General features: G+C 41.1%; 1 protein-coding gene across 4 annotated transcripts in view; it reads right to left on the reverse strand.

The window, feature by feature from the left end:
* Nucleotides 1–287: 287 nt before the first annotated feature.
* Nucleotides 288–18,412, reverse strand: part of CHRDL1 (chordin like 1) — a 46,340-nt gene continuing 28,215 nt past the window's right edge. Inside the window, exons 5-12 of one of the 4 annotated variants that reach the window (XM_067304320.1) lie at nucleotides 17,616–17,758; nucleotides 16,499–16,592; nucleotides 12,531–12,598; nucleotides 11,016–11,190; nucleotides 7,460–7,654; nucleotides 5,517–5,684; nucleotides 4,321–4,410; nucleotides 288–3,037 (exon numbers count right to left, since the gene is read on the reverse strand). In XM_067304320.1, coding sequence (XP_067160421.1) covers nucleotides 2,907–3,037; nucleotides 4,321–4,410; nucleotides 5,517–5,684; nucleotides 7,460–7,654; nucleotides 11,016–11,190; nucleotides 12,531–12,598; nucleotides 16,499–16,592; nucleotides 17,616–17,758 — 1,064 coding nt within the window. In that variant the 3' untranslated portion in view covers nucleotides 288–2,906. Of the gene's footprint in view, nucleotides 3,038–4,320; nucleotides 4,411–5,516; nucleotides 5,685–7,459; nucleotides 7,655–11,015; nucleotides 11,191–12,530; nucleotides 12,599–16,498; nucleotides 16,593–17,615; nucleotides 17,762–18,412 lie in introns of all 4 variants that reach the window. The other 3 variants (XM_067304319.1, XM_067304322.1, XM_067304321.1) reach the window with 3 other exon arrangements.

Genomic DNA, 18,412 nt, shown 5'->3' on the forward strand with positions numbered 1-18,412 from the left:
TTCTGTTGATTTAAATAGGAGCAAAATTACCACCCCTATGGATTAAATGCAGCAGCATATAACAATAGTTAACTAATTGTAGCTAAATCCTGCGTGTGGAGGACCATACAGCTCCACTGAGTTCACTAAGACTCCCATGTACGTACCCCACCCAGCTTGTCAGGCCTGGGAGCCAGAGTTGCCGATTTAGGCTTTCTCTGAGAGGTGACAGCAGCAGAAATGCAAATAGGAGAACTGAAACAATATATATGGGACCAACAACACCATACACGAAATGTCTTGTTTTATTAACAACTTTAGAGTTTATTAATTTATAAAATCAGGTCAAAGTGATACAACAAGTACATAAATAAGTACCATAACAGATGTACATCCCATGAAGAGAATGAAAAACCATGACACTGTGTATTTTATTGCTGTAAGTAACCAGAGACTGTAAAAATGCAACACTGCATTTACTAAATGATGCTTATGATTTTTTTTTGCTTTTCTCAAAGAGTGTTTATTATACAAATAAATACACAATCCAGACTCCACCTGTCCTGTCACAAATACAAAAAACAGGCAGCCTTCTTCTTCTTCTTAAAAAAGTTACAAACACTGTACACTTTCCACTTAGTCTTTGTTCACCAACTTCTGCTACAAACAGACTGTCCACGAGGTGGGCCAGACAACTGTGTCTTCTGACTGGGTTTCTGTCTACAGCTCCTCAGAATGCCTTTTACAGTGTCTTCACCAGAAGAATGATAAGTTTCAGTCATGAGTTACTAGAAGATTTATAGTAGAATCTAGCACTTCTACAGCACATTTCAACCCAAAAGATGCCAAGGTTCTGGGTAAACTGCTTCTCCTCCAGTTACATTGCAGTAACTTCTAGTGTGAAACACACCCCTGCTGAGCAGCACACAGCAGCGTGATAGAACTTAGGACACACCGTACCCCTTTTAAACACCAGGACAGAATTTATGAAGGCAGAAGGCTATGTTCCCATTGGAAATTTGGCTGGGACAATTCACTTAGCTCTCCTTTTTATGAAAAGTGATATAGGACTTCTAATGGCCAGATGCTAGTTAGGACTTCCTATGTACAGCATGATACCAGTTCTTGGTCTTGCTTCTATAAGGTCTTACTGATATCAAGTGAGATTATTTTGTTCTTGCAAATCCACCTGGATGCTGGAGGAGCTCCCTTTTTAGCATGTTTTCCTGGTGTGCAGTGGAGCATGCTGATCACATTGCAGTGAGGGAAGTGTTCCTTAATATTATCTGCTCTCTATCCTGGCCTAGAGACAACTTGGTGGTTATATATAGGCAGAATCACAAAGGACTTGAGAATTAGAAAGTCCTGGATCGCCTTCTATATATTTTCCAAATTCCCTTCGGCTTTTTCATCATGTTCATGTCTGCCCTCCTTACATGCCTTCTGCTCTTCGTGGATATCCCTCCAACACGCTTCCTCCAATCCTGCAGGCAGCACAGGCAGGAGGCCTGGCTCTGGGGCCTCTCTGCAGAATGACAGACCTCAGAATCCTCACTGTCACTGATGATTTCACTCCCTGTGAGGACCAAGCCCTGGTTGAGACCATTTCATAGAGCTGTGTTTCCTAATGCATGTTTGAACAGCTGTATCCCTGTCTACTTGTGGAGTAGAAAACGGGGGCAAAAGCAGGCAAGAGGCACCTTCATCTTGGGAACAAATTCAAGAGTGCTGCCACAAGCCAGGGTGGCATGATTTTGGTGTCTCGTCAGAGAAAGCATTTTTCAAAGTGATGACCTTATACTTCTTTTTCTGGAGATGGGAGCCACCTTTCTTAAGCACACCATAGGCGTGCTATACTCGATTTAACCTTTGAACTGCGTATCTCAGATTTCTTTTACAGAAATACAGCAACTTGCACTCTGTTCTAAAGGCCTGCTACAACTGCTTGGTATTTGTCATGGGAGAGGTTTGTCCTTAAAGTTTGTTTGAGAATTGAGAGGCCACCATCAGAAAAATGCAGCAGTTTAGTTTTGTTACAAATTCGAATGAATCAATTAAGGAAGGTCACAATTCTAAGGAGTTACTAATCAGAAAGTTTAACCCTCTAGGAGTTTTGACAGTGCTGGAAGTACTTCACCACCTTCTGCCACATCACTTGGTAAGGCAGTATATCAGCCAAGACCATGTGTTAATAGGGCCCGCAAGAATGAAGTTATTAGGGCTGTGATAGGGAGCTAATGCGTTACATTTTATTTAGAGAAGTGGGTGGTGGAAACTGAGTGAAAACCACTTAAAAGTGAACGTTTTCTCAAATTGCTACAAAAATATGGTGATTGCCACTAACACCTGCTGTTCAGTTTATGGACTCAGTTTGTTCAACTGCAAGACATCATCCCAAAGGCAGGCTGCTTACGAGTTTGTTAGCTTAAATCTGTTTTTTATGTCTCCAACACAAGTATTGTATCATTTGTGTTTTTCCTCCCCTTCTAAAAAATCTATGAGTCATTTCAACACCAGAAATGGAATAAACTCAGCACAGGAAATAATACTCTCTGTAGCTCCTGCGTATTTATTAGGTGTCCTTCTTTTCATTAGTTTGAATAACTTGCCAAATAATAGTAATAAAAAGTTCTGTTTTCTCTTTTTAACTTGTAAAGAAATGCAACTCTAAGAAACTACAGTCTCTCTTTCTCCTTCCCCCACCAGTAATACAGAGCCTCCTAGTCTTTTTGAGGAGATATTTAAATGGTTGACACAGACCACTACACATAAAGCAGCAAATTTGCTGTGCATGATGTGAATAATTACTGCATTATAGTTTTGGTTTTTAGGGCAACTGTTGATTTAAGCAAAATAAGCCTGCAGTCCAGCTGCAGATCCAAGTTTTCATAAGTTTTCTTGTGTTTCTCCCTCCAGTGCTGTCTCCCTTAACAGTGACCCTTTTCAGACTTTTCAAGGTACAAAACCTTTACCAAATCCTCGAGCTCAGTCCTGCACACTCTGCTTTCACACATTTGGCTGATCTGAGCTTCTCCCTCGCTAAATATTTTCCACTGGCCTGAAAACAAAAATACAAAGGAGAAAGATACCGACTTAGAAAGGGCATAGAGAACTTTGGAGTCATTTACAAGCACTCTCTGGACAAACTGATTCACAATGGTCAAAGAGAGAATGTCTAATCCTCCCATGGAAAATATTTGAAGCATCTTACAATCATGCAATAGAGTCCATGCAAAATAACTTTGTTAAAAAAATAATCAAGGAGCAGAATATTATGCCTTTCTTTAATTCAGTAGTGCTATAAATTGACCCTATTTATTTCAACCATTTCTGAAGTGAGATACTCTGGTTTATGACTGAGTGATGTGAGAATTTATATTTGGTGGTAAACTGAAGTATTTAAAAGTCAGGAAGCAACAAATCTAAGTGTTTCATGCAATGTGAACTCTGCCTACCTGTGTATAATACAAACTGTGTTTGTTAGATATTACCATTACTTTACATTTTTGGTAATGTTAATAGACATGCTTGCTGTTCTGGTGACTAGAATACTATAGTACAGGTGACAGTGACTGGCTTAGGGAAAACTGAAAGGAAAAAATCAGTAAACTCTTTACATGAGAAGGTGTCTACTCCTCATTAAGCCTGTATTATCAAGAATAGATTATTCCTGTGAAAAATACCTCCCTGCCTAACTGGAACCTCATAAAAAATGGCAACTTGTAGTGCAAAAGAACTGGGAGCTAAAAATGGCTCTACCTTAATTAAACTGTCAAATCAACTGTCATATCCCAAGCTGGATGAAATGCAAAAAAGAACTGAGTCAAGAGTGATAAATGAATTACATCTCCTTTTAAAAAACAGGTTTTAATAATGAAGATATTATTAGAAACATAGGAATAGCTTCTTTCAAATATAACATATATATAGGAGAACTCCTTTAATCATGCTGAATTTTTTCCTGTCTGAATAACTTTCAGAAAAATTATGGTCGCTTGAGATGTTGCTTACATAAAGCCAAATTGTGCTGCTGTGCTACAGATCCACTGACATCAGTCATAGTACTTCAGACTCATGGCAGTATGAGCAGAAAACAGTCTATCCTGTATGTTCTCAAAATGACAGGAGGCTAACACAGCATGGACATGCACCATTGTTATATGTATCTATATTTTTAATTGCTGCATTTTAATCATTTTGATTTATATTTATAAAATATTGAAGCCATGTATTGGAGGAAAATTAGCATATCTGTTTGCGAATGTAGAGTAAAATGGAGTGTTTTTCAAGGCTACAATTATATGGAGAAAAGAAACCTGAAGCAGTCAGAATTTTACTTACTAGGGGTTGTCCTTGTTATCTGCTTGAAGTAGGGAAGTTCTTCGAATTCGCTCTTGGATACTTTCTCAATGTAGAAGTGACGCAGAATCCCTTCAGCAAAGAAACGAGAAGTACATGTTAGAGGGAGCGTACGGAGTGCTGTGGGCCTGGCTTGTCGTTCTGCCTTAGCGTAGAGTTACTACCGTGTTGAGCCACGCTGTGAAATCATCCTTACCAATAACTTGGATTTTCAGCCTATTCACTTTGACTCTGTTTGCTACCTCCATGTTTTTCTTCTGTGAGTTTATGATTGCAGAGAGTTTCTGAGGGGGGTGAGAATTAGCTGATTCTTTTCTAACATAGCTGAACCTTTCCTTAGTACGAGTAAATACAAGATTACAACAGAAGCCAAAATCCCAGCGTCCTGAAGAAAAGTAGTATGAATTTGCTGTCAGATATCATTTTGCCTGTCAGGAGCCAGCAGACAACATCACTGTCAAATCATCATTTCTTGAACACACAGGGCAATTATTAACCACCAGACCCTCTGTGAGTACTCTGCTGGTCACAGTTTGGGTTTGGCTTTGGCTTTGTGCTTTAAAAAGAATTCTGGAAATGCATCACTTACATGGAAAAGTGTTGCACCATATGAGTTTTTCCTAAGAGAATTACATGCTTTCTGCTTAAAGTAGATAGGATTTGTAGGTGGCTGGAGAAAATAATTTTTATTATACTAACTGTTCAGGACTTGCAGAAGTGCTTGGGCTTCTGAAAGGTTTTCTAATTTTTTCTAACTGCTAAAAAGTTACTACTTCCATCCATAAAACGCTTCTTGACGATATTCTAGATCATCATGGGTGTAGTAACACATCACTAAGGCTGATTTCAGTGGAAAGCTTGTTCATCCATCCTAAAGAAGAAGCTTCAAGCAGTTGGTTAAACCCTGGCTATCTATTTCTCACAAATAAATTATACAGGGTTTTCCTGACAATCTATTTGGCTTTGCGTTTTTGCTCACAATGAAGGCTAGGAATTTTCAGAACTAGAATTTGGGGTTTTATTAAGACTTTTTGTATAGCAAAACTTGAGTATGTTGGAAGGGGCTGTCATGGCGATGTCTTAGATAGTCAGAAGGACAGCAGTCAGGATGCTAGGGTTGGCTTGGGATTTTAATGGAAGATGATATGCTGTTTAAAGAAAGAACTTGCCTAACTCACCTTTTCTAATTGTCCACACATGTATTTCTATTTGAGGTGGCTTTTCAGTCTCTACTGCAATTTTTCTGATGGTTTCTCCTTCCTCTGTGAAAACGGATTCATAGACAGGCAATGTCTCTTTGCCACAGAAGTAATCTTTATTGTCAAAGCTTTGACTTGGCACTTCTTCTGTTTAAAAAAAAAGCCCAAAACACGTATTACAGCTTTAACCATGTCCTCCAGAACTTACTAGGCACAGACAGGCAAGCAGGTTTAGTTTAAAAGTAGATTTTTCATATGTATAGTCATTCAAATCCATCTCCAGCTAAGCCCTGGACATTCAGTAGTATTCTGTTCTGCTTGGATCTGAATGCGTGTGCATGGTGGCAAGATAGTATACGGATTTATAAGCCAGTTTCATAAGGAAATGAGCTGTATATAGCCATGCTATTGGTCTGTCAGTATCCTCATAATTTTTGAACCTGTTGTCCACTTTTCAAGCAGATCTGAAATAATGCTAGAAGACTCAGAGGTAATTAAACAACTAAATGAAAACCAGCACTTGGACAGAGTGAAGAGACCTGAATTAGTGTTTTGCTGAGGAAAAGGGCAGGGAGAACTGATGTATTCTGCATTTTGCTTGGCAGCAGCCAGCTGGCCAGTTGGCGCACAAGAACTTGGCCAGCCAGTAGGTCTGGGCAAGCCTGGACTAGCCACGGTGCACCTTATCTCTGGCCCACCTGGTGTAATCATAGGGAATAGAATTGGAAATTGTAAATATTTTGGTGATAATTGGAAGTTGGGCAGGAATGTAAGAGAGACAAGATGCAACTTAGAGAGAAACTCAGCTTTTGTGAGTTCTCCTGCTTGTGGAAAAACCTAGTAGTAGGTACATCTTAACACATACAAGACAGACTGCAGAGAAAGGGTCAACTTTCCTAAAAATTGGCACATGGGATCTCAAAGAAAAAGATAGTAACTTTCTTTTTACTATTACATTTTCCATTCAAGCCTGTCAGCTAGATTTTGCTGACTGTTCTTATCTTCAAATGAGCCCAATAAAAGCTGTGGATCTCTGATTCACAAGTATCCAGAAGGATCCAGCTACTCACCTCCTACCTACCTGCTGCCACTGCACCACGCTTTTCCCCAGGAAGCAAAGTGAGGGGTGCTTTCATTACCAGATATGGCTGAACAACTCATTTCCTCAGAGCGTTTCTGCCCAATGCATCACCAAACAGGAATGGGCCATACAAATTAGAAAAGAAGTGTAACGGCCCAAAAGGGGAATAGGACACTCCTTTGCCCTTTATATCACATGCAACGTGGCTGGTCATTTGGCAGACCACCCAGTAGATTAGCAGATTTTTCACTAGTTGTAGGCATTAATTTTACTAAGTAATGATACAGAAGTTTAATGATTAGTGCAGCACAGAAATGTAATACTAAATTTGTGTTAAGTTAGTATTTATCTTAAGGATTAAGTTATGTAATTGGGACAAATCATTCTGTAATCAGCACTTTTGAATCCTTGCAGTATGTTTTGAAAAGCAGGAATGATAGTATCTCCATGCAAATTTTGCAAGCTAGAAAATGATCTGAATGTTCTGAGAGCATTGCAGTTGGGGAAGTATAGGAGAGTCTTCTGAGGGTAATGAACTTTCTGTGCATGTTTCTGTAATATTCTCTGTGGAAATGAGTGTCAAGAAGTCATGCTAACACTGGAGGGAAAGCCAGTGAGCGATCAGAACGCCCCAGCAAGCCTCCTGTCTGCAGAAGAGCAGTGAACGGGAGGGCTGGCCAGACAGCTCGGTCTGTCCCACACTGCTATCCCTGCACACAGGTAAGAGCAACAGGCACAGCTATTGCTATTTTCATCAGACCTGCTTGTGACCAGAAGGCCTGAGCCAAGCCCCTTAGCATGCACAGCAAGAAGGTGGTCTGCGATCAACTTTTTGTTTTACCTGGACAGACTTTACAGCATTTTCCTTCTACTTTCTGAGGGTATTTGCAGGGATATTGTTCTGGACAATGAATTTTCTTACATTCTTGTTTGGTGACGTTGCAGGTGCACAACACACACTCTACAATTCCAAAGGCCCGGAGATTAGGATGCCAAGATTCACCATGTGAGTATGTTTTGCCATTTGAAACACACACTACGAAATAAAAGGAAGAAAAAATACAACTGGAAAAGGTATGCTCACTGGCTACTCCCCCATGAATATTGGTTTGATTCATGCACATTTGTTTAAAGCAGTATCTCTGTACGTAATTCATTAGTGTCTCTGGCCCATTTCTCTGCTTGATAACTTTAGTGGGAGTTTTGCCCCTTAAAAGACAACGAGTCTAAGCCTTTGATCGCTCTTTTCTGAGCAGCTTTGCCTTGATTCCAACTCTGCCGACACCAATGTCCCTGACTAATTTCAGCAGAACAGTGAAGGTGGCTGATTCTAGTTTTTGACTAGCTCCTCTCCAGTGCATGTGTTTCAGTTGTGCATCATTACCTGGCTTATAAAACTCACTCCTTCCCCTTCCTGATCTCAGTCCACATATAGGACACAGCTGCTAAACTGGCTCTGGCTTCTAGAATTAAATCTGCACCCGACAGCATCATGACATTTGCTTCTGAGCCATCTGCACAACTTTTCTCACAATTAGCTGAACACTGCCTTTGCAGGGAGAGCCATGCTATCAGCAGGATGGATTAGTGCCACCTGGGACTTTTATTGCTTTCACATGGGACTGCCTGCCACACAACACACAGAGCAAAGCAACAGAATTTTGAAACTGATGTTTGATATATTTTTTTTTTTTTTGGTGGAGACATATATGTCTATAGGTATGTAGAGATGTTTGGTTTTTGGAATCATAAGAAAACATTAACATGAAAAGATGCATATGGGAATGAAATTTCATTCCAACAGCATCTAAGCATCTCAAAATATTCATTCATCAGTGCCCCTGAGAGAGAGAGAGAGAAATACAGCTGGCAAAATGAGAGTGGAAAAAATCCATACCTGGTAGAAGCCAGTTTGGGTCACCCTGCAGCTAATGGGAATTATATCACTTTACACCATGTCTGCATTTGCCCTATAAACCTTACTTCTTTCTTTTTAAATATTTTATAAACACAAAGAAAAATGCAAACTAATCCTAACAAGGTGAAAGAAAGGGCACTGCCTGATTTCTAAAAGCAACTAAAGTGAAGCTGGGGTATGTTGTAAATATTTTCAATTCTTCTAATATGCCATCATTTTTATTAATGCTTTTATTTGTAAAATATGTTCCTATTTTGCCTGTAACTTTCAAAAGCAATTTAATTTTTATCTGTAATCTGAAATTTACATCTAACTGGTAACAGATGTGACCAACTGGCTTATACTTTACTGAGTTACTGAGATTTATGGTGGGTGTTCTTTGTAATGTATTGTCTTTCATGGGGTTATGCCATCATTTGGTTTATAATTCGCTACTTTTTAACTCTTTCCTAAGTCCTGCTTTTATTTTAAAGGTGGAAAACAGTTTTGTTTCTCACATAAAAGCAAATTAAATGTTATCTGTATGCTCAGAACATGAGAGAAAACAAGTATAAATGAGATAGAACTGATAAGTACTTAGCTGCTCAGCAGGTTTATTACATGCTTAAATAATGTATTATTGGTTATATTTATGCTTATATAGATTTTTCCCCAATTAGAGTTTTCCAGATCCTTTATGGACATATATGCTCTATGATTTCTCCCTGACAGAGGAAGGAATAACACTTGATATTGGTTGTGTAGATATATATTCTTGCTGTTTTAAGGATATGTTAAACAAAGAACAATTAACAAAGTACTCTGAGGTAGCAGATGAAGCCTCCAGTAGAAGTCAAAATACGGCACATATTCTAGTTCCCAGATGCCCTGTTTTCAGTGCTCTTTATGTTCAGAATTATAAATTTCTATCCGGGCAACTGCACAGTATTTGCATGTCAGGAGAACTGTTGTTTATTTTTTAGCTTGTTGAAATGTGTCTCAAGGGGCATGTGCATTAATTAATAAAATACTTGTTAATTGCACAGGAACAAAAGAAAAGACATGGTCAGCATTCTGGCTTCCGTCATGGGACCTCTCAGACACTCTCCAGGCAGTGACTGTCTGAAGTTGTGGCTGTTACTATACGACATCCAGAAATATGCTATTTGTCTGTATGCTTTTTGTTTGCTGAGACAAATCAGTTAGAAATTGCTTTGATGATGTCTTCATGTGTGAATTACATGTCAAAGATATTGCACTGCATGGAGATTCCTGCTCCTAGATTCAGCATAAAACACTGGCACGATCTGAATGTTTTTTCATGGTTGTTCAGGTGGATAATAAAGATCCTATGGCCAACATTCCTTCTGTTAGTTAATACCTTAAAAGATTAGCTGGCCATAATACAAGGGCTTTTAACTCTTTGTGGGTTATTTCTGAGTGCATACTGACTGGTATTTGTGGATAGCTGTTCTTTACATTTGCTCTTTTACACCTATTTCTTTTATGGCTTCTTAGTCCTGTTCCTGCAAACCTCTGTCCACTTAAGTACACCCACAGAAGTGACCACAAATTGAGCACCCTACCCTTTTTATTATACAAAACCTGCTGTCCCCACTAACTGGAGAACTGATATTTTCCCTCCGTTTTCTTCCTTCCTGTAATGCAGCAAGAATATGGCCTAGCCAAGGTTTGACGTATGGGCTTAAAGTCTTGCTGTCCCCATAACCTAATACGTCCTGTATTATATTAGAAGGCACCGATGAGTCTTACAGTGAGATTCATTACCTTCAGTATCTTTGCCTTTCTACATCTCAGACATCCAGCCTAGGCTAATTGCCTACTCTCCTCCTAGCATTAGTCACGGAGGAGCAAGGCACCCCCTGCACCCCAGTGTCTCAGACAACTTGCTTAAGGTTGGGGCAGTCATGGTTTTTCTGCCTTGAGAATAATTCACTGTGCCTTGGAGGCAGCGAACTTCCTGATACCATGGCAAAGCTTTATGATCTCATATTTGTGGGGCAGTTTAAACACATGCTGTTTACAGGTACTTAAGCTACAAAATAGGAGACAACGTAAAGAAAACAAGCACAAACAGACTATTTCCTACTGGGCAAGTCACTGTGTGAACCAGTTAGCAAATCTAAAGGCCTGGCGGTGCCAGCTGTCTTTAATGGCGTAAAGCTCTCACTTCCCTGGTCACAGCAGCAGGAGTTGTTAGAATTACGCAGCACAGTCCTGCAAAGTAATTCAGAGAGCAGCATGATAGTGTGATGCCCAGGCAGAGTGCAAGGCACCAACTGTCGTATGTGCAGGCTCAGTCAAGAGCTGCTTTCACATCTTTAATAATTTGTTGTTTTTCACCTTTCTGATTTGCACTGGGTCTCTTGGTACCAGTGTGAATTTGCAAGACTCTGCTATATATATGGGGAAGTCTTTTAGAGCTATAGGTGACAGATACCTGACCCCGAGTAATAGTGTAAAAAGTGTTTCTCTTTACCTCGTCCATGCTTATGCTTGTTGTTGATGACGATTTGTACTATTGTTCCTGATGCTTGCTGGGGATCTGGGAGGACTCCACGGTTGCTCCTGCTGTTGGGAAAGCGAGGAACATTGCCTGCCTGCCTAGCGGAGCTGGGCAACGGGTCGTAGTGGGAGCGATGGTAGGAGTGTCTCTGTTTGGAGACAGAAAGAGGGCAGGAAAGTTAATGTCTCGTTCCAGTGAGCATGAGGAAAGAGGCTGTTCTAGAAGCTGAATTCAGACAAGTGTGTTGCCACTATCATCAAACAACCTTTAAATATAATGGATGGCACCTTACTAAATAAAGGCCACACAGGTTTTGCAGATAGTTAATACAGTAACGAAGTCATCTGCACATATATAGTTGGAACTCATCACTGTATATGTCAGTGCAGATGTCTATATCTAAGTTGGTTATCAAAAGTCCCTAATCAAGTCAGTGGAGAGAAAGGCACTTTTAGAACATGATCTGTCCAACCTGTTGTGGATCTCTACCTCAGGGAGAGATGAATCACAACCCAGAAGTGCCTGTTTCCCTCCATTTACTGAAAGAGAGTTCAGAGTTAGACCTCTGCTTTACCCCTGTGTAGGATTAGGTGAGAAGAATTATAAGGTTGTCTATTTTCCCTTACCAAAACTGCTTTGTACAGGGGATCTGGTGGCAGAGCACAGGTTGAGAATGACTGTCCAGCTTCTTGTTCACCTGCAGCAGCTTTGCACTCTCATTTAGGGCCAGGTTTAGCCAACCTTGCGCAGACTAAGCAGAGCCTTACTAGAAACTGTCTGAGCTTGCAGACTGGAAAGTTTATTTGCAGGAGAAAGTAGTCTGTGCAGCCTGTTTTTTAGAGCAAAACCACTATGGTTGTTTTCAGAGAATTATTTTCCAAAATACCCATGGGCATGAAGGGAGAGTGTGTATTACAGCAGCTACATTGAAAGGCACAGTTCTTCTCGGTAATCCAAAGACCTGTTGGTTCACGTGTTTAGGTGGTGCCCCTAAATGCTTAAAAGCTCCTCATATTCTCTCTGAATGCAGTTATAAAAATCCTCTCTTATGGAATAAATTGTTAATGGTTACTCTTAACACTGGAGATAGTGAAGCCCCTGAAGTAAGTATATACATGTGGATATGCCAACTGGGAAATAAGTGTTTGTCATTATTATTTAAAAGCAATGCTTTTTTGTATAGCAAACAAAACACTGTGGAATTTTATTCTCAAGAGGCATATACAGCAGAGACCAAATCCAGAGCCCCCAGGAGCTGATCGGCATTTGTCATTCAGAATTATTCATGAATTCAGGTTGAGTTTATTAAGCAGTTTGCAGAAGTGGAAGAAATCTGTTTTGGGCTAGATTCACAGAACCCAGGATGAAGCAGTAGATATTCTTGCAGCTTGTCAGACCTGGCAACATCCTTTTCTCTTTTTTCCCCAAAGTACTGGTAATGCACAGCACAACAGGAAAATGTATCTTTAAATTGTGGGTCACACTTACAGCTTCCCTGTTGGCTGGCTGCCGGAAGATATCTCCGTCGGAGTGCTCCCATGATAATTCTCCCTCTCCTGTATGTGAAGCAGAACAGTATCAGTTAGGGGAATAATTGTGTAATGTCTTGGGAAATACGTAGGGGAGAAGTCTCACCTAGCTTTACAGCTAAATTTAAGGTGCAGGTTGCATTTGTGTGTAGAAGTGGCTTCATTGTGCTGGATTCTGTACGGACCTAAAGGAAGATCCCTTTCCAGATATCTTGCAAACTCAGGACCAAGGTTTACCATCAGATTTATGTGGCTTAACAAGATGCTTTGGGCAAGATGATTTCCAGCAACCATTTGCCTCTGTGTTCTCGGGCAAAGGCAAGGAGCCATGACTTAGCTAAGCTCACAAGGAAAGGCTAAACTGGGTCACCTTCTGTCTAGCACAGGCACAGTTGTTGCTCCGTTGACATGTAACTTGATTGTGAACTGAATCCAGAGTTGCATTCTTGTAGCTGGCTCTGAGGTGTAGCCATTAATAACTAACGTTACATTATATATATATAAAGAAAAAAGTAAGCCACATTTTGTGCTGCAAATGTTCTGACCCCATATTTATATATTTTTTTTCCTTCTTATTTGTTCTTCATTTAATAGAAGTGGATAATTCAGACTTCATCTCCCAGGTATGATTATGAACCAGGGAGGCTCTGTCATCTGTTTAGGAAAGTCACACCTTTGTTGAAGACAGACTATTTGATAAATAGAAATGATGGCCGTGCTGAGTGCATGACTCACTAAACAAAAAGCAGAAGCTGTTTCAGGCACATGCAGTGAGTTATGTCAGGATATATGAGAAATTGGCCCGCTAAGGCTGGATCCCATCTAAGCTCATAGGATCCTGTATTTGCATGTATGGAGTATGAACTGTTCAGCCCTGCTGTTTTGAAACAGGCAAATAAAATACTCCAGAATAAGACTCAGTACACTAAGTATATTCACAACAAAGTAAGGACATTCTGACTTGTGTTGTAAAAGAGAATGGGATTTTCCAGGGCACCTGCAATTTGTGCTTGTGATGCAGAAGGAATGAATGCTTTGGAGAATCCATGTGAGGGACTTGCGGAGCCAGGCTCTGGTTCCTTACAACCAAACATGTGATTCGCCAAAAGGAAAGTTGGAAAGAAGAAGAACCCCTCAGTTTCTGTTCAGGAGTAGTGTCTAGCTGTTTTCTGGGTAAAGACAGCTTCATAAATACAAACATAACTGAGCATGAGCCACCGCAGAAAATATAGCAGGGATAAATCAGTTCCGGCTGGAGAGAGTATGGTTTAAGTAGGTTTTAAAGACGTATCAAGAGATATTCCTTGATAAGATGAGCTATGGAACTTGAACTGATATTTGATTCTTGGAAAATTTATATGAGAATAGGAGAAATCATTTAGTGTGGAGCTGACTTTGGAATTTTCCCCAGCCTTGGAGTTCAGATATAGGCACAGATAAAAACTAGTGGCTTAAAGCCGAGCTCCAGACATGCCGAGCGTTGCCACTGGAATGCAGTGCAGCACCACATCATGGGCCTGGTGGTTTGCGTGACTGGCACAGATCACTGCCATGCACGGACTCAAGCCTGGGGCCTGGAAGCAGGGTAGCTGCAGTATTTAGGAGTGGGTGGTACTGGCTTGGGTGAGACATGGTGCTGACACAGGCATGCTTCCAGTCCTGGAGTTAACTCAGTCACATTTAACTCAGTCGGATCCATCATGGATCCACTACTTTATTGCATGCTACATATTGTCATCTTGCCCTCTACCTATGCAGTTTATGAGAGCTTTCCCCTTGACTTAATGGAAGCTGGATCCTGATGTAAACTAACATCTGAACTATAGGGCTTGGAGCCTTCTCTAGTCAGTAGGAGAGGAATGAATGGGATAGTCAGCAAGTTTGAATATATTATGTTAGTATTTTTTGGCCATGCAGGGAACAGGAATTGACTCTCAGTTTCCTCCCCATGAGCTGTGCCGGTGTCTTGATGCAGACATTTTGTTTAGGTTTGCATTTCATAGGGATCACGGGGGGAAAATAAAACAGCTTGTGCCACATTGAAAAGGACAGGGTTAGTTAGGAGAGAAAAGATAATTTTTAAGGTTTTTGTATAAGAATTATAAACAGTGGAATACATTTTAAGAAAAAAAACCCTGCATAAATGGAGACACTGGGTCTCTTCTACTGCATAATCCAATTTAATCTCACCTCTTATATGAAAATACTACTTCTAATGAGCTTGTTTTCCTTAATGACTGCCTCTTTGGTTTCAGTGACCGATTTCTCCAGCATAAGGCTAGTTTACAGCATAGCTAAGGTCTTATACTTTGTACTTTGAAAGTCAGTTTGATTTTTATAACTGTAACAGGTTGGTTTCAAACCTGTATCACCATGAAAAGAAAATTATCCCAACCATCCCAAGGAACCAAAAATAGCAGTCAGGGGACATATACCAGGAACCAGATGATTACTTTAATTGAACTGTCAATGTATTACATTTAAACCAATATATCACTAGATTTCATCCTGGGAAGCCAGGAATATCACTTTGCCTGCTTGAGATCAGAGAGCTTTAAAAGCAGTTTGCCTGCAGAAATGTTTCAAAATTTGTAAAGAAGATATTGGGGAGTAACATGGCTAAGCAGCAGAGGATGAGGCACAGTCTCGGTCTTCTCCAGACAGCAGAGTACTGCGTAGAAATGCTCATCCTTGCTCTGACGGAGCTGAGGTATTTATGCAGCACACAGCATTGCCCTGCACAAAGATTAGTTGAGGTCCTGCATGGTGCCGCGCTTCAGTGAATTAGCACTGCGTCTCGGCAGAAAGCTTGCTGCACTGACATGACTACACAGTTTCTGTTCAGCAATGTGCTCCTTCGAAGCCTGCTCTACTGCCTCTGCACCACGCTGACATGACACCCTGCACCACACCATGACACCGTGCACCACGCTTTGCTAAGCACTGATACACCCTGAAGTACCCTCTTTCTGGCTCTGGCCCTTCACCTCTCAGGGTTTCTGCTCCAGTCTGTGTAGTTAGTAAGCTCCTTAGGACAGGGACTGTGAGACTGTGCTAGTCTGTGCTTCTAAACTCTAGCACCATATACAAAATTATAAAATTGACAATATAATACTCCTTATTTTTACCATGCAATAGTACTGAGTTCAGGACATAGGTGCACAGAGATGCAAGCAGGAGAGATTTTCAAAGCAGCCTGGCGTCACTCATCTCAGTAGAGTGGCACATCTGAAAACCATAAGCACCATTAGGTGCCTGTCTGCATCTTTGAGAACTGTCCATAGGTGCTTAGATACCCTAGAGATGGTGATTCAAAAGCCACAGTGTCAATGGTGAGATAAAATACATTTAGAAATTCTCAGACATTTAGATAGGCTTTTAGACAGACATTTAGGCTTAGACATTTAGAAAGGCTGGGAAGGCCGGCGGTACACTTCTCTAGAATCAAGTTCCCTGTGTGCACAAGATTTAAGATGCAATTACTAGCAAAATACCAAAATTACCTGAATATAGGTTAACACCCAATTTAAAGTGGAGCAATTGGCTTTATCCTATGAATTGAAATTCTTGTGTCTTGTACAACTAGGGCTGGTCTGGTAATTGGTCAGATAGAGGCTTATTTTTATTTCAGAGCTGTTCTACACAGAACAATGGCAGCTATTTCAATGCATTATTTGAATCCTTGATTTACCTTCTTATGGGGATGCAACTTTGTCATCAGTGCATTCCCTCCTTGTTTCAGTTTAGGAAAACAAAGCGAGCAATGTTACCCTGCTGGAATGCAAGGTTTAATTCCCCACATGCATTGCATTGTGAGTCAATGGGAAACCTGCCGACCTGAGTGACAGTGCACCAGTCTGAGAGGGGTCTGACAGGGGAAGAGGTGAATTCAAACCCGTGTCCTTCTACAGATGTACTGGGACTTACCTCTGCAAACCGGACAGCAGGACTCCGGAACAGAAACTGGGAAAGAGCAAGTTAATTTGGGACACGTCTTCAACCCACAGTATACATTCCCTTCCTGCCAGTGAAACACAAGGAGCATTTAGAAGGAGAGGCATTGATTCATATGATACTGTATATGCATTTTCTGTGGATATATATACTGATGTTTACACAAATGTCACTCTAGTATCCAAAAGCAAAATGTCAGACCAATGAAAAGTCTGAATAGCATTTCTTAAATTTATTGTCACACAGAGGAAAGTCCCTTTTTTAAAAAAACACACAGGAAAAGGGAGAGATTGAAAAAAGGGAGGTGGGGGGAAGAACCTCAATGAATTTAGGCTCAAAATATGCCTGACATCGTTGGGACTAAAATGACCCGGTGTCAGCTAACCCCCCTGCTGTCCCTCTGGTGTGTCTTACCATTGACCTGGAGGGAAGACTTATCAGTGACTGAAACCTTCAGTCACAAAGTCCCTTCACTACTTGGCCTGTTAAGTCTCTAGTTAATGCAGAATATGATGATTTGATCAGAGGAGGTCCAGAGTTGTCAGTACCTCGTACTGAGAGCTGGCTGGTTTGAGAGGGTGTTTTGTTCCGACCGGAGCTCGGGAGTGTCACTGGGTGCCCGCTGGGATGTGCTGCATCTGAGTGGCGATGCCTCGGGGATGGATTTGTGGCCTGCTGGCAGGTTACAGGGCTCTCCAGTGCCAGCCTGTGGGGTGCTCTACCTATCAGCTTAGCCCAAACGAATCTAGTTTCAGTCAATGACTTAGGGCTATATTTTCCAGGCAGGTTGAAGTGAAATACTCTCTATATGCCGAGCAGCAATATTTTACCTGCTGCCTGCGCAATGTAAGCTCACTTACAGCAGATGCTTGACAGGGTGAGCTTTGTACACTGTGTTTTAGTAAGAGGCGGCCTGGCATTTACCAGGTGCTGCAGACTGGCTCTGAGCACTCCTGTGAGCTTCAGCATTAATTCCCAATCCCCAGCCTCTGCTGTGCGCTATGTATTCCTCGCATTTCAGTGTCCTGTCCTCTAGAAAGGAGAAATGAAGCATAGAGAGAGCACGGCTCTGTCAAACGATGTTACTTACGGAGCAGCTGCACTGGGCACACTGGTTTGCTTGCCTGCTCTGGAAAAGCCCTTCTGCCACAAACATTTCGCCATGGTGGTAGGTGGTGCCATTGTACTCGCAGGATTTCCCGGTGATTTTGCTGCTTACTGAGAAAAGGGAGTCTTCTGGAAGCAATGGGAAAGGAACACTTCATGTTCATGACAACTAGCAATATCATGAGCGCAGGGAAAGAAAAGCTTCCCTTCTCCCCTGTTTATCTTACTTCTTAGAAATGGACAGGTTTAGTCATGCCACAAAACAAAAGTGACATTCTCAAGCTGCTGAACATTAATAATTCATACTTTAACTGTCCCACTTGTTTTAGGATTTCTATGATCAACTGCAATGCCAGCACTGAGGGCCATGCCTCATGCTGCTGTATTTCCTCTTGCTCTGTTACAGCATTTGCTGCCTACTAGGGTAGGCAAGTGCAGTTATGCGCCCACTTATTACCTCTATATGTTTTTTCATGCTTTAATGTAGAAGGCATTAGGTTCTGTATATATATAGAATCCCACTGTCACTAATACCTTTTCCAGCATTGTTTCCCCCTTCTTAGGACTGGCATTATTTTATTAATGATCTGTAGTGTGGTAGCACTTAGGAGCCTTAGTTGTGGGTTAGCAGGTTGTACCATAGGGCGTGCGTGATGCTGCCTTCATGCCATCCACAGGCACAAACCTGCTGGTGCACAAACTGCTGATGGAACTGTGTCAGAAGCAAACAGGCCCAAGAATAATTGTACCATGGAAACATTGTTCCCAGTGGCCTTTACG

Source organism: Apteryx mantelli, chromosome 13 (genome assembly GCF_036417845.1).
Source record: "Apteryx mantelli isolate bAptMan1 chromosome 13, bAptMan1.hap1, whole genome shotgun sequence".
Taxonomy (NCBI): Eukaryota; Metazoa; Chordata; class Aves; order Apterygiformes; family Apterygidae; genus Apteryx; species Apteryx mantelli.